This window comes from Leuciscus leuciscus (assembly GCF_965113295.1).
Source record: "Leuciscus leuciscus genome assembly, chromosome: 2".
NCBI lineage: Eukaryota > Metazoa > Chordata > Actinopteri > Cypriniformes > Leuciscidae > Leuciscus > Leuciscus leuciscus.
In genome coordinates this window covers 46,771,998-46,799,243 of record NC_138726.1, presented here as the reverse complement: position 1 = coordinate 46,799,243, position 27,246 = coordinate 46,771,998, and the positions used below count along the sequence as shown (strand labels likewise).

Below are 27,246 nucleotides of genomic sequence, written 5' to 3'. Positions count from 1 at the left end.
TATTGTTCCTAAATTCTGTGAAATAAAAAGGGCCTGTCTATGGGGTTTGCATACTGCCTCTATTGCACAATATGAAAACTACAATAATCACAAAAATTACAATTTTAAACAAAGGGATTATTGTCTCATACTGATGACAAATTAATAAGATATACAAGCACAGAGAGTCAAGAGTAGCATGTTTGAGTGCGACAACTGTGGCACTGCAGCACCATCAGGCAGGAAAAAAACAAGGTCTAGAGACGCGTTTTTTTTAAAGTTCAACTTTTAAAAAACACGTCTCTAGACCTTGTTTCTTTCCACTTCACTGACCTGCATCTGGTCGTTTTTTTTAAACACAAAAAAGTGTGAAATGTGTGAATGATCCCTAAAATATGATTAGACACATACATAACATTTCCTGTACCCTGATTTTACTACACCTTAAAGGAACAGTGCACCCCAAAACTAAAAATGCTCTTGTCATTTATTTATCCTCATGTTTTTAGGATTCTTTGATGATGAGAATGTTCAAAAGAACAGAATTTATTTGAAATAGAATAGAAATCTCTAACATAAATGTCTTAACTGTCACTTTTGATCGATTTAATGCATCCTTGCTGAATAAAAGTATTAATTTCTTAATTTTTTTAAAAAGCAGTATAGTGTATGACTATTTTTTATTTATTCTGAAGTCACAAGACACCCTCTGTGCAATTTAAGTAGGCATTACTGAACATTTCTAGTGTTCAAAAGAAGAAATGAGAGCATTCTGGTTCCGAACGACATGAGCTTGAGTAAAATAATGACATTTTCATTTTGGGGTGAACAACGATGCACCAAAGGCAACAGACTAATAAAGACTCTTGTTTACACTGCAGAAGAGATCATGTACTGTTAAAATATATGAAACAACACAGCAAATATCTAAAACACACAGAGAGTGTGGTAAATAATGCAAAGAAACCTAGATGACAAAAAGAAAGTGGCCACATTCTGAGAGAGCCACAAATTCGCCTAGTTTTATATAAAATACATAAACCCTAAAGAGAAAAATTACTCAAATGGGTCACTTATTATCAACTTGGCTGCTCGACTGCATTGAGATGGCTCTTTATGAATTAAATAGCACACGCTACTTCAGCTCTTTTCCAAAACCTAGTGCGCTGCCTACGTAGGCAGTATTTTAAGACTCTCAGTGTGAAGGCTGTTCAAAAAGGTAGGCAGAATGATTGATTATACAACCTTTATGTCTTCTTTTGCTGCAGATAAAGAGAATGAGAACTACAATAATGCACTGCATAATCTATTATTATATGCACGCATAATGCAAGGATATGGCTTAAACAGTAGAGTATGGCACTGGCAAAGTCAAGATCATGGGGTTCGATACCGTGAATGCATACCAAATGCATAAATATAAATGCATTGGAACAACCTCAGAAAAAAGAAGCTGATGGATGAAATAACAGAGATAAAAATGATAAAAAAAATATATGTAATCCATTCAATACCTAAATATATCAGCAAAAATAGTTCAGCTTAATAAACAATGGACTATTTTATCCAATATTTGTGTTTTTTTTATGTCTAGCAGTATCGCATTGTTAGATTAGCAACAGGTTAATTTTAAACTCTATTGAAACCATTTGTAAGGAGCAAGGTAGATCACTAGGTTTTGGTTACAGAGCCAACAGACAAGTTATTATTATTCTAAGAAATAAAAGGCAAAAACATGTTAAAAGATAATTGATCCGAGTCTGAAAAAAAAGTTCATCAGTTATTGGCCAACCAGTGGCCTTAAGAAAGCAATCACAGCTGGTAATCTGGTGAAATGAGCCAGTATGCTGAAGAAGTCACTTCCAGGGACTAAAAGGGTGGATTACAGCAAAACATGACAAAACAAGAAACCTTCAAGTCCAAAAACAAGAAACAAACGTAACGCAAGTACGCAAACGCTTGGCGAACACACTGCAAGTACATACTTTGGTAGTAACAAACCTCAGTGCCTTCAAAAGTTTGCATAGTGTGTTCTGCTTGAAAATATCTGTTCCACTGCTTTCAGGCTGCTTTTATTTTCACATAATAACATTTTCAAATATAAAACATATTATTCTTGACAGTACAAATGGGAAAGGCAAAAATAAACCTTTATGTGTTGTTCTCAAGTCTTGGGGGGCATTTTGTTGGTGTAAAAGTCTCTGCAGGTCTGGCAGCAGCGTTGGTACCAGCGCATGTCCTGGCACAGGTTCTTATCTCGGATCACCCTGCAGTAAACCGCCCACTGATCCCCCGTGCACTTGTACGTCAATGCAGCTGCCAGGAAGGACAGAAGGACAGGAGATTCAATTATATCACATGATCCCTGACAACATGCATACATCAGTCCAGACATGTACATGTGTGAATGAATGAATGAATGAATGAGGCATTTATATAGCGCTTTCATATGTACTACTGTACACCCAAAGCGCTTTACAATCATATCAGGGGATCTCTCCTCAACCACCACCAGTGTGCAGCATCCACTTGGATGATGCGACGGCAGCCACAGTACAACGGCGCCAGTGCGCTCACCACACACCAGCTATAGGTGGAGAGAGGAGAGAGTGATGGAGCCAATTCAATGGAAGGGGATTATTAGGAGGCCATGATTGTTAAGGGCCAATGGGTGGAATGTGGCCAGGACACCGGGGTTACACCCCTACTCTTTACGAGAAGTGCCATGGGATTTTTAATGACCACAGAGAGTCAGGACCTCGGTTTTACGTCTCATCCGAAGGACGTGTGCAGTTCACCAAGACGACAACTTTCGCAGTGTTCAATGTTGCTGTTATACACTGTAAAAATGATTTTTCGCATTTGTAAATAAAACAAAGATCTAAAAAAAATACTATTTTAGGCTCTCTACTCCAAACATTTCACATTTAAATGAATGTTACTTGCCGATTCGTAAACACTTTACAATAAGGTTTTCTTAGTTAACATTAGTTAAGTACATTTTTGACGTGTTTCCTCACGTTTCATGACACTTTAACATGAACAATGAACAATACTTCTACAGCCTTTAAGCTTAGTCAGTGTTAATTTCAACATTTACTAAAACTTTTTTTAAAACGTAAAAAAAAGTATTTGTTAACATTAGTTAATGCACTGAGAACTAACATGAACAATGAAGTATATTTTTTACTTACATACAATAACAAAGATTACAAAACACTTCATATATTGTTCATTGTCAGTTTATGTTAGCTAATGCATTAATGTGAACACGAGACCTTATTATAAAGTGTTACTGCTGAGTCTTTGTAATTATTTGTACTAGCAATTTCTGAGCAAACACTGTTTCAGAGTAAATCCTATACCTTTTTTTTTTTTCAGTGTAGAAGGACATTCGGCATATAAACATTTAGAGTATGTGAATCTGCTCTTATTTAGATGTTTTTCAGATTATTTTAACGTGATGCTTTCCAGATGATGCTTCTTTTAACAGATGTCTTGGCAATGACATTTTTATGCAGTACAATGAAATGTTTATTGCTTAAAGCAAAGAGAGGCTCTATTCCAAAACCTAGTGAGCTGTTTACTGCCCACAGTACAAATAAGGCAGCATCCTAACTGAAATGGAAATGAACTAATTTGGATCACTCAACATAGTTTAAAATATAATGAGGAATTGGAATTGCCTTTGCATCAGAAGTGCATATGATGTGTAAATGTGCAGCATGCTATTATTTGGAACACAGGGAAGCATTTTTTTTTATGTATATACATTGAAAACTCTTTGTCCTAAAGGTCTTATTTGGATTTTGATCTCAATATTTTTTTTGCAGAATGTTTATTTGTTCATTATTTGATCAATTTTTTTTATTATTATTATTATTTTATTTTCTATCTTTGTTAAAAATGTCTTTGAATTTATTTCCTTGGATTTTGTTGATTTATTGGATGATTGGTTAATTCACTGATTGACCATGTTAGGTGTGATTGTTTATCATGTTGATATAAAAGTTTTTGACATTTGTTGTTTTGTCTCAAGATTATTTTTTACACATTTATAAAAGCTACTTAAATGTCCTAATTGATCTAAGGCCTAATGCTGGTTTAATCTATGGCCTGTCTGTGGAACCAGGCTGATATGACTTAAATAAATATAAAACAAACTGCATTTAAGGCAAAGTTTATATATTTTTTAATATTTTCAATCATATTTTATTTTAATATTTTCTGTTTTAATTAAAATTTTATAGTTTTTTTGTTGGGTGCTTCATAATTGTTATCTTTTTTTTTCAAAGACTGTAAGTTTTAGTTTTAATTTCTTTAGGTTTAGTTATTTTAGCACTTAAACTAAATGAAAATGAGAAATATTGCCTTGTCAACTAGGTGAAATAAAATAAGGCAATTTTATTTACATTTTATTTTTATTTCAGTTAATGTTTATTTAGTTTGAAGTAATTATATTTTTTATGGTTATAGTTTTGGTTTAGTTGTAGTTTTAACTGACGATAAAGTCTATATATCATATCTTTTAAACCCAAATGATAAATTTACTTTAGTAATGCATCATAAAATGAGATGGAAATGGATTTTTTTTTTTTTTTTTTTTTGACATTTCTGGTTGAAACTGGGTGAAACAAGGATAAATAATGAACAGCGGGACATGAGTGTATACAAGCCCGGTGCCACGAGGGGGTAAAAGGGGGCATTGTCCACTCAGATCTGATTTGTTTCAATTTGTAACCCCCGTCCCCCGATTTTTTGTGAGTAGTCTATAAATCAGGATACACAAACGTCTTTAACTGTAAAGTCTTACCCAGTCTAGGAGAGGTGATGGTGTTCACATTGACTTTTACGTTACACGCCCCCTGATGACACTGCCTGTACGCAGGGGGCTTCAGCACTACTGGGCAGTTGCTGCCATGCCGACCGGTCACTTTGTGCATGCATTGGACCACTCTGGATTGCAAGCCCCGCCCACAGGATGATGAGCACTGCAATGAATCAATGATGACATCACAATAGATAAAAAAAAAAAAAAAGAATCACATCATAACCTGCTCTGACAGACCTCATTTTACTCACAAAAATGCATAATCAATATTTCAAAACCATCAATATCATGTTTAAATAATAGATTATCGGATAATCGTATTATATTGATAACCAGGAATACAATTTGATAGCGGTGGTATCATATATGATCATTTTTTAGCTCAAATCATGCCAAAAACTCTATTTTTCAGGCTAGTCAAGCTAATTCACATTTATATTCAAGAGTAAACAAAGGTGATATTGGTCATTTTAACTGTAAATCAGGTGGGACTATTATTGAGTGTTACTGTATGATTTTTCCAAAAGATTATTACACTTGGGCTATTTCCTATGCATGCAATGTGACAAAATAAAATGACAAACAATTAAAAATAATAATAAAATATGAATTAATAAATAAAATATTCCAATGATGTGAGGATAAAAACCTTTGAACACTGCATTTTCATGCTACCCTAATGAGCAGTGCTGTCTCCAGGCAAAACCAAAGTTTCCTCTTTTCTGTTCAGAAACAATAACGATTCATAAGCCTGACCTAATTTACATAGTGTGGTGCAAGTGCTCGAAAACTCTCAAACATCTTCAGCTTTCGCTTGACATCTCTGCTCATGAGGAGTTTATAATTACACTGTTTTCAGGCAAACCACATGCTGTTCAATATCTAAAGATTCAGACATTTTCACAGGCCTCCACGTTATTGATAAACTGCATCCTAATTAAATATTGTTTAGTAGAGTTTTATAAATGGATTTGGGATTGTGTGAGCCACACTGCAAGACAAAAACTGAAGTTGTGAAACAGTCATTAAACAAACCTTCGGCTGCACAAAAATTAAGTTCAATATTAAAGGAGTGTTACAGGTTCAAAACAACTCAGCAGTATCAACAATATCTGTGGTGTGAAGTTGAGCACCATTCAAATTGGCCAAAATATTGAATATACAAACACATACAAGATTCAGTGTGGATCTGCTCATTGCAAATTGACTGAATTATATTTCCAGAGGAAGACAACAGGTGGAAAGCTTTCTTCAGTAATGTACTGTTCTGATACCTGTGAGACAAGCAGGAGTCATTATGTCAGCGTATCAGCCACGATCGTCACACTCACGCAGTTAAGACCCAAAGGAAGCTTTATTTCTCCAATAACACGCCGGCAAAATTAAATCAACGTATCTCTATGACAATCTAATACATTTTAATAGACTTATAGTTCAACAGGGCAGGAACAAATTCAGTTAGTTCATCACTGGCTGAGTAGAGCTGGGAGCAGAAAAATAAATTGACCTGATTATGGCACAGATAACATCATTGACATCTATAGTCCTTAGTAGATCGGGGAACTAAACATATTCAATATATATTGAGTGGTGCATTTTCAGCCTGGCCTACAATATGCATTTATATAAATGTTTATACACTTGGATTCAAAAGTTTTTTTTTTTTTTTTGTGTTTTTTGTGTTTTTGTGTTTTTTAAAAGAAGTCTCTTACTGCTCAGCCAGGCTGCATTTATTTGATCAAAAATACAGCAATACTGTGAAATATTAAAATAAAAATGATATTGTACTATATTTTAAAATGTAATTTATTCCTGTGATGCAAAGCTGAATTTTTGGCATCATTACTCCAGTATTCAGAGTCACATGATCATTCAGAAACCATTCTAATATGCTGTTTTGGTGCTCAAAAATAATAATTATTATCAATGTTGAAAAAGATGTGCTGCTTAATAATTTTGTAGAAGCTGTAATAATTTTTTTCCAGGTTTTTCTGATGAGTAGAATGTTCGAAAGAGTAGCATTTATTTGAAAAAGTACCTTTTGTAACATTATAATAGTCTTTCCTGTCACTTTATCAATTTAATGCAACCTTTCTAATTAAAAGTACTAATTTCTTTCTTTCTTTCTTTCTTTTTTATTTAAAAATATATATTACTGACCGCAGACTTTTGAATGAAAGTGTAATTTGCATTAAAATGATGATTATTTTATTTAATACATTCCAATGTGGAAAAGACATTTAGCCAGACTTTAACTTTGGTAAACTTTTTTGTAACACTTTCATTTCACAGAAATTAGGCACACTGTGATGTCGCCACGGACCCCTGTTGAAGACCCCTGGACTATAGAATAGGAGCTGTCGGCTGCCATGGCTACAGACGACAAAAACAAAAATTGTTTTCCTAAGTGGCAAAAGGTGCATGAAAGCAATACATTTCCCTGCCTCTGAGGGAACCCAAAATCCTTTCAACAGCACACAATATTTCACGTTTTACAAGAGATGAAGGGCTATTGAAAATGAAATCAGCATGAAAGTTTAGCATTGATCTCAGTGTTGCCTGTCACCAGAGTCTAGTAAATAACTGCAGTTAGGGAAAGTGTGAGTGGAGTGATTTCAGAACACCCTTACAGATGAATAGGAATACAGAAACTCCAGAAAGCTCAGAGTTCTTAAATACAACAAATTAAAATGCCAAATAACTGTATTACCTATTTAAATGATTTTACAAAGGCAGCATTACCACAACAGCAGCCTAAAACAATGATTAAATAGCTATTTGGCTTTTGGTTGATGTTAAACCGAACTGTTGGTTAGCATTTAAAGGCCCACTGAAGTGCCAATTCTAAACTTTAGTGACGATGCGAAAGTGCCTTGATTGTGCAAGTGACAGTTCCGGTGTTAACTGTGCAGCTCGCTTATAGTGCAGACGCGATGTGGTGATGTGAAGCCATTTGCGCATTTTGAGAAGGAAAGAGAGTGCGCTGTGATTCACTCACAAACAACATTAGAATTATTTTACCCGTGCCAGACAGAGATTGAGACCGTGCTGCTGCATATCATGCCATACCTCTCACGGCAGGCGCACGTCTTTATGCGTCGTTAACATGATGAGATCAATCTTTATAGAGACCGCCGATCAAACTTCCCAAAGCGATTATCGGCCGAGAGCGATCGGTAGCCGATCAATTGGAGCACCCATTAAAATCAGCCCGATCTCATCCCAAGGCGTCATATACTGACGCTTTTGACATTTCGTCTATATCCAACGTTGGATGTAGACGAAATGTCAAAAGCGTCAGTATATGACACCCTAGGATGAGAATGCGTTGAATATATATAGGGGGATCTGATTCAACCACAAATGCCACAGGGGAGCATTTGCTAATGAAATACTCCACCCTGCCTGACCTGAAGTCAGCATCTCGCATGGTCAACACTCTTGGGGTGCGTATCTCGTACAACGATGTAACTCGCTGCTTCACTACCATAGTACGATGCATCGTCGAAGAAATCAACTAGGTAGTTATGACTGTTTCCCGAAACCATATTGTCGCAAATTGGACGTTCAACCACGTTGGTTAATGATGTCATGCACGTGGTGGAGTAATGACTTTTAATGAATCTGTTTGAGATCGAATTAATGCTAGATGTTTTGTAATAAATTACGGACGTGGCATCTGAGGACTATTTCAAATTTTTCTCAGTTATTTTGCTAATTATTTCCAAATTCAATCATAGGCTTGTTCTTACATAGCAGAGCACGTTCGCACATGTGCACTCTTCAAAAACGGTGATTTAAATCTCGACAAACTAAAAGACGTAAATGATATTTGTATGTATTCTAAATAAAAGATATAGATTGTACTGAATGTCAGCTTGCTTGTTTTGATCAAGATAAGGATTTATTTAGTCCACATGTCATGCAAACCTGAAACTCTGCTTCAAACCACAGCTCGAGAGCTTTCTTACCAACCACAACTTTGCGATGCTGTTTGCAAATGTTCGTTGATTATTTATCAAGTTCAGCTGAACCTCAAAGCCATGATGCAAGCGTGATGAAACAAATTAATGTAAGTCTTGAGACAATTTTCTATGAGTTTTTTTTTGGGGGGGGGGGGGTTTCCATTCACTGAAAATCAGTGGGGTCCAATGTTGATCACACATTTTGACAAAAGTATTTTTCCATTTGGAGTAACATTTTAATTTCATGTTCCCTGAATTCTATTATCTGGACGCCCATTAGCATTAGAAAAATATAGCTGACATGATGCAGACACAAAATTCAGCAATTTTAACACAAGTGAAGAGCACTCTAAACACAGACTGATCCTACCTTGTTACAATCTCTCATCCCATTCAGAAATAAAATATGTAATTGTGTCATTTTGTGCCAAACCACACAATGTGTTCCACATAATTGAAAAGGAATGACATTCACAGCCTGGATAAGAGCACAGCAGCCAAAACACTGAAAAAGAGCATGATTTTCCTGCTTGAAATTTTTATTCAGCAGAGGCCTTTCAGTCAAGCCGTGTCAGTCATACGAATGAATGCTCATGTGTCAATCAGTGTCTACCGGCTGTAATTTTTTGCCAGCAGTCATTACTTTAAAAAATGTTCTGAACTGTATTGTGAAATCAAATAGTGTTAAAAGTGTAATTAGTGACTTTAAGTCTCCCATCATATGCTGCAACTGTTGTATGTAACAGCAAAAACGTCTTGTTACGTATGGTAACCCTCGTTCCCCGAGGAGGGAACGGAGATGTGAGTCAGAAGTGATTCTGACGAATGGGGATCGCTTGCGAGAGCCTATCTACTTCGAGTGAAACTAAACGAGCCAATGCACAATGGCAAGCGATAATTTCACCAGCTGCCATGCATCGCGGTGCGAGCATATAATGAGCAGCAGGTGCCTCGCATCCTTGTTTTTCCGCTGAGGAGCCGGACCTGTGACTCGGCCGTACAGCGGAAGCTCAACAACTGTGGCGAGGAGACTTACATCTCCGTTCCCTCCTCGGGGAATGAGGGTTACCATACGTAACCTCGCTCCCCTCAAGAACCTTCCAGCGCTCTGCCTTGAGCCTCCTGGCCTGACCAGAGTGTTGGGCAGAAGTAGGAGCTCTAAGCAGAGAAGGTCAGTCACTGCTGTTCTGCAAGACCCACTCAGTGTGACTTATTGGATAACGCTGGGAAAGCGTGCCCTTGGGGAAGGGTACGCTTCGGAAGCCACATCCTACCCCGGAGGGAGGCACTGTGACGGTTACACATATGGACTAGCCAAGCAGGGTAGTACAACATATGGCAGTCTCTGGGGTGGTTCGAGCCTAGTTAAAGGGGGGAAAGAACACCAGCAGAGACGACAGAGCGGGCTCGGTCTAGGGAAAGTCTGCAGAGGAGCTGATTGTGGAGGAATACACATATGGGGTCGCCGCAGGGACCATTACATATGGACACCTAGTCTAACAATTCCACAATGCATACGAGTGTAGGCCTGGCGTCAGCCGCTCTGCAAGTCTGACTGCCGCAGGGGTGACAGAGGAACTCATAGGGTTAGCCATTTCTGGGGAACACTACTGGAGCAAATAGACGGACGTATCCAGCCCATAGGGGCGGGAGTGGCGTTGCAAGCCGACACTAAGAACGGGTCCCTCGCGCTACTGGCCACTGGGGGTGAGTATACAGGAAGATACCGGCTCTACACGGAGGCTATAGAATCTAGTGAATGTGTTAGGTGTTGCCCAGCTTGCAACTCTACATATATCTGTCAGCGAGGCGCCTTGAGCCAGCGCCCAGGAAGAAGCAACACTTCAGTTGAGTGTGCTCGCAACCCGAATGGGCAAGGCACGCCTTGGGCTTCGCCAAAGGCAGCGCTTGCAGGTTCACTACCTGATCCCTGAAGGGAGTGGTAGGAACCTTGGGCACATATCCAAGCCGGGGTCTCAGGATAACGTGAGAGTTGGCCGGCACGACTCGTTGACCGAAAATGCTTGCAGGTCCCCTACCCTCTTGATGGAAGCCAGGGCAGTCAGGAGCACTGTCTTTAGTGACAAGATCTTTAACTCAGCTGACTGCAGTGGTTTAAAGGGAGGTCTCTGCAGTGCGCTGAGCACCAGAGACAGGTCCCAAGAGGGTATAGGGTATAGGGTATGGGGGGGGGGTGAGAACAAGAACACCATTCAACGAATAGGTTCCACTTCTGATACTGTTCGTTGCTCAGACTCGCTCTCCCAGTTTAAAACTAGATTAAAGTCGCATCTCTTCAGCCAGGCATTCATATAATCCTACAGATCAAACTACAATCCGTCCTCTAGCTCATAAATGCCAGAGGAGAACTGGCCCCCGACTGAGCCTGGGTTCTCCCAAGGTTTTTTTTCTCCATTAGGTCACCTGATGGAGTTTTAGGACACCATTAGGTCACTTGATGGAGTTTTTCGGTTCCTTGCCACTGTTGCCTTTGGCTTGCTCAGTTGGGGATATTTTGGGGATATTTAATCTAATTTTATCAATCAATAAATTCCTCTTGAATCAAACTTTGTTGTATTATTTTAATTTAATACTGTGAAGCTGCTTTGATACAATCTGTATTGTGAAAAGCGCTATACAAATAAACTTGACTTGACTTGACTTGACTTCAGAGCATAGAGGCACCTCGTTGAGGGGGCTCTAGCAGAAGTGATGGTGTCTACCACCGCTTGGGGTAAGTCACCTAGAACCTCGGCGTCCCGTCCAGGGACCAGACATGGAGTTTCCAGAGGTCTGGACGCAGGTGCCATAGAGTGCCCCGTCTCTGAGAAAGCAGGTCCTTCCTCAGAGGAATGGGCCAGGGAGGGGCTGTTGCGAGGAGCATGAGTTCTGGGAACCAGGTCCGGTAGGGCCAACACGGCGCAACTAACAAGACCTGCTCCTCGTCCTCTCTGACTTTGCACTAAGTCTGTGCGAAAAGGCTCACTGGGGGAAACGCATATTTGCGTAAGCCCTGGGGCCAGCTGTGCGCCAGTGCATCTGTGCCGAAGGTCCCCTCAGTTAGGGAATAAAACAACTGGCAATTGGTCGAGTCCGGAGAGGCAAACAGATCTATCTGAGCGGCTCCAAAGAAGCCCCATATCAGCTGGACCACCTGGGGATGGGGAAGCCACTCTCCCGAAAGCATAGGCTGTCGTGAGAGCTTGTCGGCTGCACGATTGAGCACGCCAGGGATGTGAATGCCATGAAGCGACTTCAGATGCTTCTGACTCCATAGGAGGAGATGGCAGGCGAGTATCGACATGCGGTGGGAGCATAGACCACCTTGACGGTTGATGTACGCAACGGTCGCAGTGCAGTCTGTACGGACCAGTACGTGCTTGCCATGTAGCGGCCCTTTGAGGCGGCCCAGCGCAAGGCGTACTGTGAGCAACTCAAGACAATTGATATGCCAATGCAGTTGAGGCCCCATCCACAGACCTGAAACTGCATGCCCATTGTACGTGGCCCACCAGCCGGTGGCAGAGACATCTGTGAAGACCACAGCATACCTGGACACTTGTTCTAGGGGAACACCTGCCCGTAGAAAAAAAGGGTCCGACCACGGGCTGAAGGTTTGGAGGCAGTGCGGGGTGACGTGCACCCCGTACATGCCGCTCTGCCACGCCCATCTCGGAACTGTGAAGCCAGTGCTGAAGCGGTCTCATATGAAGCAATCCAAGCGGCGTTACTGCGGCTGCGGATGCCATATGCCCCAGGAGCCTCTGAAAAAGTTTCAGTGGAACCGCTGTCCTGCTCTTGATTGTACTCAAGCAGTCGCGCTGTCTGGTTGACCGAGTCCAACTCCATACCGAGATAAGAGATCCTCTGTGGAGGGGAGAGTTTGCTCTTGTCCCAGCTGACCCGAAGGCCCAACAGGCTGAGGTGACGGAGCACCATGTCTCTGTGTTCGCACAAATGATCTCGAGACTGAGCCAGGATCAGCCAGTCGTCGAGATAGTTGAGAATGCGAACGCCGCGTTCTCGGAGTGGAACAATGGCTGCCTTTGCGACTTTCGTGGAGACACGGGGCGACAGGGACAGCCCGAAGGGCAGGACTTTGTACTGATATGCCAGACCCTCGAACGCAAACCGCAGGAACGGTCTGTGTCGAGGAAGAATCGAGACATGGAAGTGCGCATCCTTCAGGTTGATCGCTGCAAAACAATCTTGGGGACGGATGATTTCAAAAATGCGTTTCTGCGTGAGCATCTTGAACGGGAGCTTGTGGAGAGTTCAAGGTTCTCAGGTCCAAGATTGGCTGTAACCTACGCCTTTCTTAGCGTAGGACATTGATCTCTGCCTGCAAGACACTTGGGAGGGAACTGAATCGCATAGCCGAGTCTGATGGTACAGATGAGCCAGCGAGACGGGCTGGGAAGCGCTAGCCAGGCTCCCAGACACCGTGCAAGCAGGACCAACTGGACCACAGACGTACCCGTTGTGGGGCAGCGAGGTGGAACACAGGGACTCGGCTCGGGAGGCACTGAGGCGGCCCGAAGTGGAGTCTGAATGTGTTGTGCCACTCTACCCTCGCTGTCAGCGCCGTCACACCAACACCACGAACCAGAGATTCTTCTTGGCAGAGACTCGAAGACACTCAGAAGATCTTTGCAGGAGATAAGAACAGCATACACTGTCTAGCTCCGAAGCGAAAGACAAGGATGCAAGGCACCTGCTGCTCATTATATGCTCGCGCCGTGATGCACGGCAGCTGATGCAATTATCACATGCCAATGTGCATTGGCTCGTTTAGTTTCACTCGAAGTAGATAGGCTCTCACAAGCGATCCCCATTCGTCAGAATCACTTCAGACTCACGTCATAGTGAGTTGACGAAGGGGAACATGTTCTGTGTGAACCGTCCCTAAGAAATATTTGTAAAAATACGTCACAATGTACTGTGTTAATATGAAGGAATTTTCTGTATACATTTTTTTCACAGGAATTTTACCTGTATTTTGAATTAGTCATTTCATTGTGTTTTGTTTTAGGGTTGAAGAAAATGCCTGTGAATGCCAGTTAATGGACAAGGTACTGGTCATTTTCTGCCAGGACATTATATGGATTTTTTTTTCTTACAGTGTATTAAAAATAGTTTTTGTTATGTGAAAAAAGCTGAAATAAAATATAATTATTAGATGAAGATCTTAAAACTTACAAAACATACTATAAACAAAAATTTGAAATGTCTTGGCAAGCAAATTTAAATAAAATAGATTTAATTTGAATTAAGTTATTTAAACTAAAAAAAGGGAAATATAAATAAATGATAGCTAAACAGAAATATAAAAAATAAATAAATTATAGCTAAACAGAAATATAAAAAATATAAATAAATTATAGCTAAACAGAAATATATATATATAAAAAGACAAAGGCGCATACAATTACTAAAACTAAAATGACAACATGAAAAAATACTAATCTACACAAAATATTAATCTAAATAATAAAATCTTAATTTTAAATAATACTAAAATAACCCCTGCTCCAGTGCATTCTGAGAATTCCAAACACCAGCACAATACTTAAGATCTCACAATTCATCTATAAATATAGTATACAAGAGATTGCTGTACTACAGCATATACAGTACACATACAACATCACAGTCAGGTCTTGTTTACTGAGGTCACAGTAGGGCAGTTGTGGCTAGTGAGTCTGACTGGTAACCCAATGGTTGCTGGTTCGATTCCAGTACCGGCAGGAAATGACTGAGGTGCCCTTGAGCAAGCCCGGGCGCCACAGCATAATGGCTGCCCACTGCTCCAGGTGTGTATCACGGTTTGCAGTGTGTCTGTGTGCTCACTACTAACTACCGTATTTTCCGCACTATAAGGCGCACTTAAAAGCCTTTAATTTTTTCAAAAAACGACAGTGCGCCTTATAATCCGGAGCGCCTTATATATGGATCTGGCGCCTTATATTAATGTCTGTAAAACAACCGCTGACTTAAACCTTTTGTTTATACTTTCGCCTGGCACCGGAGCGCGAGCCTCCGCTGACTGCGCGCGCCCCTCCCCAAACAGACGAGGCATTTATACTTGACGCAACTGTTTTGTTTTAGACTGAACACCAGACCATACAACTGATTTAGACGCGCAAACTGGGTGCCGGTGTGATGAGATGTACTAATATCCGTCTGCTCGGACGGAGGCGCGCGCGCTGTCACAATGACGTCATTTTGCCGCGCGAGCGCCTCCGCATCCGAAGATGCACGACTTTGAGCCAAATCTGCCCGAGCAGACGGATATTAGTTTTTTATTACCTTCGCGATCATGCGGACGCGTCGAGTATAAACAAGGTTTTACAGCTCAGCCACTTGTTTTTTTCATATTTTTTTGCAAGTGGTAGATCTTGGTTTACATTTGGACTTTGGATGTGATCTTAGGCTTGAAAAGGTTGGTGACCACTGCATAACGCAAACCCAGTCAAACGTTTGACTGCAGTATCTTCTATTCTATGCGCCTTATAATCCGGTGCGCCCTATATATGAAAACAGTTCTAAAATAGGCCATTCATTGAAGGTGCGCCGTATAATCCGGTGCGCCTTATAGTGCGGAAAATACGGTACTCCTAATGTGTGTGCACTAACTTAGATGGGTTAAATGCAGAGGACAAATTCCGAGTATGGGTTACCATACTTGGCCTGCACGTCACTTTCACTTCACTTTCACAGAATACGGTCATGTTAGTAATAAATTATAGAACTACTACTGTAAAATGACTGAAGTAGTATGCAGTAAATCCACACTAAATGTTTTCCAGTGTAGTTCAGTTTCTGGTGTGATAGTAGCTTTTCTTTCACTGAGAAAGCTGCAGATCACTGAAATGAAAAGGAAAAGGAAAAGGTCTACAGAGGGAACATCTGCTCTTTACATAAATACATGACTAGGGCTGAAACGATTAGTCGACGTTGTCGACAATGTCGACAATAAAAAATTGTCGACAAAATATCTTGTTGTCGAGTAGTCGTTTGAGCTCATGTGACCTAATGTAAGGGCCTGCAATATCGCGATTTGACCGCTACGGCGCTGTAGCGCTAGAGAGTAATGTTACAAATGCTATTGCGGTAGAAGAAAACACAGCGCAAATTATGACCTGACGGAGTGCAAACGAATCCGAACTAGCAAGGTGTGTAAAGTTTCACAAAACTTCAAACCAAGAATGCTGTCGTGTGCAATACATGCTAGGCGGAACTTGCTTTTCACGGGAGCACAACATGCATGTCAAAGCACTTAAAGAGGAAACAAGATGAGCCGGTGAGAGGTGAATGTTCTCCAGCTGGAGCTAAATAACTAGCAGTAAATCTCTTTATTAGACAATGCAATACTACTAATAATAGCAACAATATTAACAATAATAATATAATTACAGTAATATGATGATTTATTTTTGCATAGAATAAAGCTTGATCGAGCTTAGGAGTCAGGGCTGTTTTTATTATTGTAACACTATTAACGTTAGGTATAACAGGCTTATCACTTGCCTTTATTTTGTTCCATATTCATGAAGACTTACAAAAGGAGATGTTATGAAGAATATCAGTTGCTTTTTCATACTGTAAATTAAAAGGTGAATGAGAGTGTCTCTGTCAGCTCAATTGTCAATTTTTATTTTATTTTATTCTTATAATAATTGTTTGCAGATTAAGTTTTTCTGTAGTGCAGCTGATACATTTTTGTTTATTTTTTCTATTGAAAGAGAACATAATATTTAACCAATGCTTAGAGAGCATTTGTGTGTGATTTGAGTTGGACAGAAATCTGGGAACTTAAAGAGAATGACCTGTTTGGCTCAAAGTTCATTAAAACAACCATTTCAAAAGCTGAAGTGATTTTCTTTTTTTTTATATTATAGTTAGAATATGTATAACTCAGTATTTTAACTAATTGAAAAAGCTGAATAATCGTTCCAAACTTACTGATTAGCCGGCAAAATAATCGATGATTAGTCGATTAATCGTTCTAATAATCGCTAGATTAATCGACTATCAAAATAATCGTTTGTTGCAGCCCTATACATGACACATGCAGAAATATCAGATGCTTTCTGCACCAACATCTCATTAATAAGAGAATCTATTTTCCTCTCATTCTGCCCCCAAAACGCCATGAACGGCTTCACAACATTTTTTTGCAGAGCCTTGTATAGTGAATACTGAGAGCCTCTGGACACGTAAAATAAGCAGTAAACCACAACAGGCCATGCAATGATTTAATCATATTTTTTTAGGCAAAATGCAAAAGAAACATTTAATGCAAAATCAATCTTAGGTGTGAAGTTGAGATCAGACACTCGCGCCTTCACCATAAATCAATCCCACCATTCGCCCCAACCGCAGACCCTCAGTCTGAAACATAATCCTTATGAGGCACAACCTTCAAACGTGTCAGCAAGCCTCCATCTCAAACAACTTCAACATCTGTGGCCTCTGATGGGGGACGATGGTAAGGTGAAGCTCAGAGGGAAACATAAACCCCAAACAGGAACCTACAACACATCCTGATGCTCCAATTTGTTGTTGAGTCTTGAAAGTCATCCAGGGCAATGTAATATTTAGTTAGCACAAAATGGAAATTACAACTGACTTTACTACCATATTGTGCCATATTTCTGAGTGAAATGGCTAACTGAACATGACATGGAACTTGATTTCAGTCCTCGGTTGTTCATTGGCTTGTGAAAAGTGAGCGTTGGATACTGGAACAGAGGGTGAACTGAATACGATTGACTGTAGTGCTGCCTTGCATACACTACCATTTAAGTTTGCGATCAGTACCATTTTTTTAAAGAAATTAATATTTTTATGCAGTAAGGATGCATTAAATTGATCAAAATTGACAGTAAAGACATTTATATTTGAAATAGAGATATTACATTATAATTGTTCTTTTGAACATTCTTTTAAAAAAATCCTAAAAAGATATATCTGTGTCCACAAAAATGTTAAGCAGCAAAACAACACATTTTAGCATTAGCCAATATTCCACCGCCGGCCCGATCGTTCTTAGAATGGTAAGGAACGGTTGCGGTAATTTCCACTTGAGCTTGGTTCGGCATGGCACATTTATAAACCATTCTCAGTTTGTGCCGGAAGTGTGCTGGTAGAATGTGTGTAGTGACGTCGCCACTCAGGATTGGTCACTTGTCAGATGCCTGGCTACCAGTTTCTCTGAAGCTGGCGAAGCGCTATTTGAGAGAAGTTTATGCAAGATAATAATAAACAACCATAAGGCGGTCACTATTTACATCTCAAATCGTCTGTAAACTTACCAAGGCAACGACTGACGCATTTGTATTACATTCCAAAGAGCTCCGTTAACAACCCCAGAGTGTAAAATGAAACCATATACGTACCGGCCGGGCCAGTTCGGCACAGGATAGAACTCATAGATCAATTGATCACTCATAGCAGACTATAATTATTACCCTTAGTTTACATTTCAGTAACTACATCTTCTAGTGTAAACAGCGTTATATTGACCATCGACGACCCTATAGCAATATTGGCTAAGGAAAAATACAAATTGGATGAGCATTATTCCCAAATGTCCTACGACAAAAGTTTACTTCCACCCTGTGCACTTGAGCCATAAGCAGCAGCACTATGATAATGGTGTGTCTGCACTGAGATGGCGAGAGCTCATTACTGAGGAACGCCAACCTCAGGAGAAAGAGGGAACGAGACAGATGCTGCTTTATAGGCATGATGCCGACCCTGGGCCGCAGCAGTCAGCTCCACTGGGGCTGACACAAGGTAACCAGTGACAGCCCAAATGCATCACATGTGACAATGCAACAAACACTGATTCAGCTGAAGATCTCTGGACACATGCAGAATGTGTTATGAAGAGGAATACTTCGGGTTCAGCACAAGTTAAGCTCAACTGATAGCGTTTGTAGAAAAATGCTGATTACCATATAATTATATAAATTAATTAATCCCTCATTTTTGTTTAAAAAAAGCATGATGTGCTTATAATGGAAGTGAATGGGGACAGTTTTTGGAGGATTTAATCACAGAAATGTGAAGCTTATGTTTCTAGAAGTCTCTGCTAAAACGTGTGCATTATTTGAGCTGCCAAACTGTTTAAATCAAAAAAAAAAAAAAAACACATTTTTTAAGTGTACAAGGTTTCATGGCGACAACGTTAATTTAGATACATCTTTACACAGAAGTGGCTATTAAGTGATTCTTTGTGACAGGAAAGCTGAATTGTTAGCATCGTTGCTCCAGTCTTCAGCGTCACATGATCCTTTCTGAAATTATTTAAATATGTGAATTTGCTACTCAAGAAACATTTCTTATTATTATCAACATTGAAAACAGTTGTGGTGCTCAATGATTTTGTGGAAATCATGATGTGCTTTTTTCAGGATTTTTTGATTAATTGAAAGTTTTTAATTTAGAAATATTTTGTAATATTATATATGTTTTTACTGTCACTTTTAAATAGTTTAATGCATCCTTCATAAATAAAAGTGTAAATTTCTCTCTTTTTTTTTTTTTTAAACTCTTACTGACCCAGACTTTTAAAATGTAATTTCTATATCGACTTCTGACTGTTTGCTCACCCTACCTTAGACCATTCACCGGTTTTCCACTCGTAACATTTGGAGTGATCCTCACACATCTCTTCCTCTGTGGGACGAGACACGGGATCACAGAGACCCTGAGGATTGGTGCAGGTCACTGTCCGCTTTCTGCTTCCACGACCACATTCAGAGGAACACTGGGACAAATGAAGACAAGGAGAATTCAGCGTGTCAGAGTATAACATGAGGAAAATAAGTGAGCAATTGGGTGCAAAGAAATAAATTAAGACATAAGCAAGAGATGGGAAGAGTGCAGGTCATTAAAACAGATATCCTGTGGAGTCTCGCTAACGCTTCTCTCCACTGACTGAATCCACTCTAATGAAGTGCTTACAATATCAACAACATGAAGATCCGAAATGAAATGTAGAGGCTGAAAAACGACCACAGTGCCCTCCATAGGCCAGGACAAAGCCCCACAGACACAAGCACATTTCAGGTGACCTCAGAAAACATTCTGAGTCCAATGGTACAGGATGTGTCTCATAAAAGGGCTTTATATGTGCTCATTCTAACATCATAAGGAGCCATTCATACAGAATGTATTTCTGAATTCTATTGCACAGCTTTTCTATTGTTATTCCAAGTAAACATGCGCTAGACGGACGTTTTTGACCATTGTGTTCCTGCTCTACATCTTTAGCAGCGTTCGAAAAACGCAGCACACAAATGCTGAAAGAAACCAAGGCTAGAATGAATCCGGGTGATTCCTTTAAAGGAACACTCCACCATTTTTTGAAATAGGGCTTATTCACCGTCTTGCCTACATTTAGATAGGTGGGCAAACGCATTTTTGTCTCAGTGCATGCATTGTTTTAGTTTGGCAGCGCCGGCGATAGCTTAGCTTAGCATAATGAATGGAATCCTTTGTTGCCAGCTAGCATGTCATGAGTAAAAGTGATTAAAAAAAAATTACAAAAAGAGAATTACTTCTTGTGGCCTGCGTATTCACAACGAGTATGAATAGCAATGTAGATTAAGACTAGGCGATTTCCTAGGCAGATATTGACTTGGGACTATATTGGGGGGAAGCACAGGCGAACTTGGTGACAGCACAGGCGAAGTCCCCCAACTTCCATCAACATACCAGCGTGAATAGTAGCCGGCTATTTTTCCTACAGTAGACATAGTGAATGGCGATGAACATGGCGGATTTTGTGAGAGATGAGGAGGGTGACTTCTCAGACAGACAAGAGCCAGAACCATACCTCTATGAGTTTTCAGAAGAGGAGCTGCATGCTTTGGAAAAAGAACGACAGGAGGAGGAGGTTGCGATTGCTGAACAGCCTGAGGACGTGAGGATTAGAGTCAACACGAACTGGTGGTGAGTGTGATATCTCTGCGCCCAAGTAGCAGTGCTTCGCCTGTGCTTCACCCTAATATAGTCCCAAGTCAATATCTGCCTAGGAAATCGTCTAGTCTTAATCTGCATTGCTATTTGTACTCGTTGTGAATACGCAGGCCACAAGAAGTAATTCGTTTTTTTTTTTTTTTTTTTTTTACTTTTACTCATGACATGCTAGCTGGCAACAAAGGATTCCATTCATTATGCTAAGCTAAGCTAGCACCGACCCTGTCAAACTAAAACAATGCATGCACTGAGACAAAAATGCATTTGCCCACCTATCTAAATGTAGGAAAGACGGTGAATAAGCCCCATTTCAAAAAACGGCGGAGTGTCCCTTTAATGCGAACTGACAGGGACATGTTTTTAACCAGAAATTCAGTCGTCTCAGACTAATATTGCAGGAGTACACGTAAAGGTAAGTACAAACATTATATTATATTAAATTATATTAAATATTATATGAATTTATGTTTAGAATTTTTTAACTGACTTACTTGATAGAAAAAGGAAGAGCCATTTTAATGTTTTTTTCATTCACAGTAAAAAAAAATCTGATCAATTATTCATAGCAACATTTACATTACTTCAACTCATAAAAATAATCTTAACAATTTCAACTTTCTTTAATAAGTTATATGAGATTCAGCTTGATTTTTTAAAGCCAGTTTTTATATAATTTAAGTTGAAATGACTCGTACAGCCAATTTGATTATACTTAATTTAAAGCAGCAACAGAACTTAAGTTTGTGGCCATTTTTTGTGAAAAGTTGTTGTTTTGAAACTTTGAACTTGAAACTGTGCTGAGTTATATTTGTTCTTGGAAATTTGGTGTGTAGTTTTCATACTGTATGCTTTGCCCACCCTGTTTTATAAAGGGCCACCCATATTTCTGAACATTTAACCCACTTAAACATTTCTTTATAAGTGAAAGGGCCTCTTAAAATATGTTTAAACGGTAGATCAAATGTTTTCATAAAAGCAAGAGCACAATCCTGTTGTCCATGATGTGGTATTTAAATAATTTCTGCTGACTTGAGCTCAAACCTTGGACCATTCGGAGGCCTCCCACACGGTGAGGCAGTGGCGTCCCTCGCAGTGTTGAACGCCAGCTGGTTTGGAGCTGAGACAGTACAGGTCTCTGGTGGGAATGTATGTGCCATTTTGCAGCTGATACACGCAGCCAACTTCCCTCTGCTGCAAGCCTTTACCGCAGGTTACTGAACACTGCGTCCAAGCGCCAGTGACCCACCTGAGAGGGACAGAAAAGGTAGAGAAGACACTGATACACTGTCACTGATACAAGTACTTAAAGTCAATGTGTGAAGACATTTGCAACCCTGTACAACCCTTTACACGTGACGAATAATACCACCCACACCATACGCTACAATTTACCAAATCCTTTAATCAGGAAACATAATAAAATATAGATGATTTAAGCATCAGTTTGCAGTATGACTGAATATAACAGATGATTATCTTTATTGTCACATAAATGGTCATGAAATGAACTTGTGATTTATGTGCAGAAAATCTCAACAGATGAAAAAGAGAATAAAAACAGAGCTGTCTTTATAAACTGCTTAAACGACACGATGAAAGATGACAGCGAGACATCTGGAAACCTACAGAAAGCTGTTCTGTCCAACACTCAATTAGATCTCATTCTTACAAGCACCAAAACCAATTTTGCAGTTATAGACAGAAAAAGAGGTGTGCAATTACTTTTCTAAGTGACACTTACATCTGGTGGACAATAAAAAAGGAGTGGGGAAAAAACACCACATGTGCCATATCTAGAGATCAGAATGGACCAATAAGCATCCACCTAGCAACCACTGAGAAACTTTCCTCAGAAGATGCAAAAACCCAGCTGACAGCTTTTTACATATTTTTTACATGATTTAAATACTGAATTAAGATCCATTTACATCAAGAGCGATAACTATAACCATAACCCATAACTCACAGTCCACAACAAAACTGTAACAATAGCGGCATAGAGGAACAATATTGAATATGGAATCACTTTTTTTTCCAGCTCATAAACAATAAAAATATTGAAATTTATACCCTGAAGCACGAGCTTAGAATAAAAATAACATTATCGTCCGTTGGTGTGGATGCTTTTATAGTTATCGTTATATTTATCATTCTTGGTGTGAATAGGCCTGCATTGAATTAACAACTTCACATCAATATTTAAGAAGCTTTTTAGAATCAGAGCAATCTGAATCTGATTACAATCTGAAAGAATAATCTGCAATTACCGTTTAAAAGATTCAATTGCATCAAAAGAAAAGGTCAAACTTTTAATAAACTGACCAGCGAGCGAGAGAGAGAGAGAGAGAGAGAGAGAGAGAGAGAGAGAGAGAGAGAGAGAGAGAGAGAGAGAGAGAGAGAGAGAGAGTAAAATATTGATTCTTTAGTTTAATGAGAGGATACGTATTCCCGGGACAAATGTATATCATTTGAAAAGCAGTACAGTTAATTGCCAAGAATCATTTCTCTGATGCATGTTCTTCCTCAAGAATCATTACTCAAGTTTGTCACGGCTTTCATCTGTACAGAGATGACGGCAACAGAATAGGTTTCGTATTATGTTTGGATGTCTTTTGTCCTGTGTGGATTTGTTGAGAACATTATCCACAATTTGTTTGTTGAATCCAGAAAAAGAGAGGAGACCCAGGCTCTGCTCCAAAACTCAGGCTCTTGTTTTGTGTAAGCTGACAGCAGAAAAATGCACAGCTCACACACACACATCAGGTAAAATGCTCTATTTTGGTGTAGCTTTGGTGTAGCCGGTACCTGTATTGGCAGGGGTGGATGTTGCATAAGCGGATTTGAGGTGAAGGTCTGTTCTGCACCTGACAGTAGCTGTCGTTTACTTGAGTCATGGTCTTGTTAACGATTTTCATGCATGACACCACAGTCCTTCTCTCTCCTGAAACAAAACAAAACATTTTCTTAGACAAATTAAAAGAAAAAAAAGTCACTCTGGGTTTACAATTCAATTGTAAATTACTTTGAGTACTTATTTTGATAATGCATGTCTTGAAAATTAAAGAAATTTGATACAAGAGGCAATGTGTCAGTCATGCCTTGATCACAGTAAATATAATAAAAACATCAATTATTTTTAACAATAACTCTCACTGTAAATGCGTAGCTAATGTACCCACACTTATGACTGTACGTTCTACATTAATGCAACATTCAATTATAGTTCTAATAAAAACACCAATGTTTAATAAATAATTAGATTTAATAAATGAATAATAGTATTTAATATTATTTTAATATCTCACACTGTAAACTAGCTTTAATAAATAATAAATAAAAAATGTTTAACAAATAAATTTATATAATTAAAATATGCAATAACATTTAATAATATCTTTATTAATAACTCTCCACATTTACATTATTGCATTTGGCAGACACTTTTATCAAAATTAAAAACCCATGATCTTGGCTTTGCTGGTGTCATGCTCTACTGTTTGAACTACAGGAATGTGATTGTCACGTTTGACCTAATCCAAAAGATAAGAATGATGCATGATGCAGAATGAACGTTAAATACTTTTAATAAACACCAAGAATAAAGAAAAACACACTACACATTAACATTGACGACACTGAACCATGAACAGATGTCTGAGGGCTTAAATACACAGAATGAATGATCAACGGAACAAGAAAAAGGTGCAGAACTCAATCAGAAACCATGACAAAAAACTACGAATGAAAACTCAGGCAAAAGGTGACAGGGAAAATGATGCAAACTAAACTAAACTAAATAGAACATGACAATGAAACTATGAACTAGACAAGACATGAACGTGACGGTTATCTGTTTTATCTATTATATATTTTACTATTTATAACTAATAACTTAATAAATAAATAAAAATTTGAATAAATAATGCTTAATAAACAATTACATTTAAAAATAACAATAAAATAAATAGTATGCACCAATAATATTTTTTACAAATATAATACACCGTAAACTAGATCACATTCTACATGAATACTCCATCTAATCAGATTTTAGAGCCATAACTGTCTATAGCAGTTGATTTAGATGTCATAAGAAACTGGTCAAACTTTCCTAAAAGAAAAAAAAGCATGGTTATATAATAATAATAATTGTCTTTATGGCCGCTTTGAGACGCCTGCACGAGTTTACAAACAATCCACTAAGGATGTTAATGTTTGGATTGCGTCGAGGGCTCTGCAGTAACTCTGTACTGGGGGTGTTTAACCACAACATGAGAAACAGTGTTTTCTCTGGCACGTGTGAGCGCCTTCATACCATCTGATCCTGTCTGGTCCACTTTGACCTCCCAACCAGCCATGTCTGATTTCAGGTATTTGCAGAACAAAACATTTCTAATTAGAGATAACAATACGAGGTTATCCCTAGTGGTCATCGATGGAGTCAGGGGTGTTTGGTCAAGACCAAATTAGCAGCTGGGGGAAGCACCAACTCTGCACTGAATTTGCTCGGGACGTTTAATTTGCTGTGAATTCTTAATGTTGTTGTTGCTTCAGAGGGTGGCGGCATGCCAGACTGTAGGATTAGCCATGTCATTAATTTTGTGTTGTTCTACGTTTGCCAAGAAAAACCACGAGCAGTCAGAAACAGAGATTAATTCCTCAGAGCAGCGAGCGGAGAAGGGCAGCCTAAGAGAAAGAGAGACCAGTTCTGTTCCAAAAAGTGTGCTGCCTAGTACCTAATCAGCATTTTAGGCATCATATGGGTGTCCCAGATGCAAAGCCTGTTCCTGTTGTAAGGCAGCATCCCATGTCATGTATCATTCATGGATAAGTCAATCCTACAATGCACTGTAATGAGCCCACTGCAAAAAAAAAAAAAGTCACTGTTGAATGTCTTTTAACAATGAACAATGCTGATCTAAAAATCTAATTACAAACTTAATTTTTATTCTCATTAAAGAATCATGATTGATGGAAGCTTAGAAACATGCCAACCAAACTCTACTGAAAGATGGAGTCGAGTGGAATATTTACTACAAATATACTTACATTATACCATTCAAAAGTTTGGAGTCAATAAGATTTTTTTATTCAAATTTGTATTAAGCAAGAATGCATTAAATTGGTCAAAAGTGAAAGTTGTCACGTTTCGAGTTTGGTCATGTTTCGAGTTTGCTTTTAATCTCCTTTTCTGTTCTGTTGGTTTTCTTGCTCTGTTAATCAGTCCTGTCATCCTCAGGTTCCCTGCCTGTTAGTCTCCTAGTTGATTTAGTTGTCACAGGTGTTTCAAATTTCTTTGATTGGATTGTTCTGTCTATTTAAGCCCTGTGTGTTGTTCAGGTCTCTGTTTTGTTAAGATGTTTGTTCTATTCCTGATCTTGTTCCTGAGATTCTGTTTTGTGACGATTTGAGTTTATTTCTAAATAAAGACTGCTGCACTTAGATCCCGTTTCATCTCTTCAGGAACCAACGCTGACAACAGTAAAGCCATTAATGTTACAAAAGATTTCCATTTCAAATAAATGCTGTTCTTTTGATTCAAAGGATTCTGAAAAAAAGTATCACAGTTTCAACAAAAATATAAAGCCGCACAACTGTTTTCAATAATAAGAAATTATTCTTGTGCAGAAAATCAGCATATTAGAATGATTTCTGAAGGATCATGTGACACTGAAGACTGAAATAATGATGCTGAAAATTCTGCTTTGCGTCATAGAAATAAATTACATTTAAAAAATATTCAAATAGAAAACAGTTCTTTTAAATTGTAATTATATTTCACAATATTACTGTATTTTACTGTATTTTTGATCAAATAATTCAGCCTTAGTAAGCATACAGACTTCTTTCAAAAACATTAAAAAACCAACCCCAAACTTTTGAGCATTAGTGTATATTTCATTTAATCCAAAAAATTTTTATAAAAATGGTTAAATCTAATAAAAAAATTACAATTTTACCTAGTGTGTGCTATGCATTTATAGCACCGTCAGCAACATGCAAATATAAAACTTGCACTTAGAAGGCAGTAAACTGCTAAGAAACTCACTAGTTTATAGAACAGAACATGGCTTAAAAAAGCAAACAAACAAACAAATCAGTTTACTCCAAGCAGATTCAGTATTTTAACATTTCTGTTCTTGTGTTCTCTCAGTTAGATTAGAAAAAAGACCGGTTATTAACATTATTTTTGTTACTTCCCCCCCCCCCCTGTACTTTATACCAGGGTTCCTCAAATCTGGTCCTAGAGGGCCACTGCCCTGCAGAGTTTATTTCCAACTCTAATCAAACACACCTGAACCAGCTAATGAGGGTCTTCAGAGTTACTAGAAAATTGCAGATGGGTGAGTGGTCAAACAGTGGCCCTCCAGGGCCAGATTTGAGGAACCCTGCTTTATACAAAAGCTTGAATAGAACTTCATACTAAAAAGAGCTTGTGACTAAACTTCGTAACTCCAGTAGATCCTCAAATTGATCCCC

The 27,246-nt window shown here is 38.8% G+C and overlaps 1 protein-coding gene across 2 annotated transcripts in view; it reads right to left on the bottom strand.

Moving 5' to 3' along the window:
- Positions 1-1,555: 1,555 nt before the first annotated feature.
- The window catches only part of adamts17 (ADAM metallopeptidase with thrombospondin type 1 motif, 17), a 132,502-nt gene continuing 106,811 nt past the window's right edge, over positions 1,556-27,246 (bottom strand). For both annotated transcript variants that reach the window (XM_082154237.1, XM_082154238.1), the window contains 5 exons: positions 23,572-23,707; positions 21,808-22,012; positions 19,400-19,552; positions 4,793-4,970; positions 1,556-2,295 (listed from right to left, as the gene is read on the bottom strand). In XM_082154237.1, the coding sequence (XP_082010363.1) occupies positions 2,144-2,295; positions 4,793-4,970; positions 19,400-19,552; positions 21,808-22,012; positions 23,572-23,707 (824 nt within the window). In that variant the 3' untranslated portion in view covers positions 1,556-2,143. The remainder of the gene's footprint in view (positions 2,296-4,792; positions 4,971-19,399; positions 19,553-21,807; positions 22,013-23,571; positions 23,708-27,246) is intronic.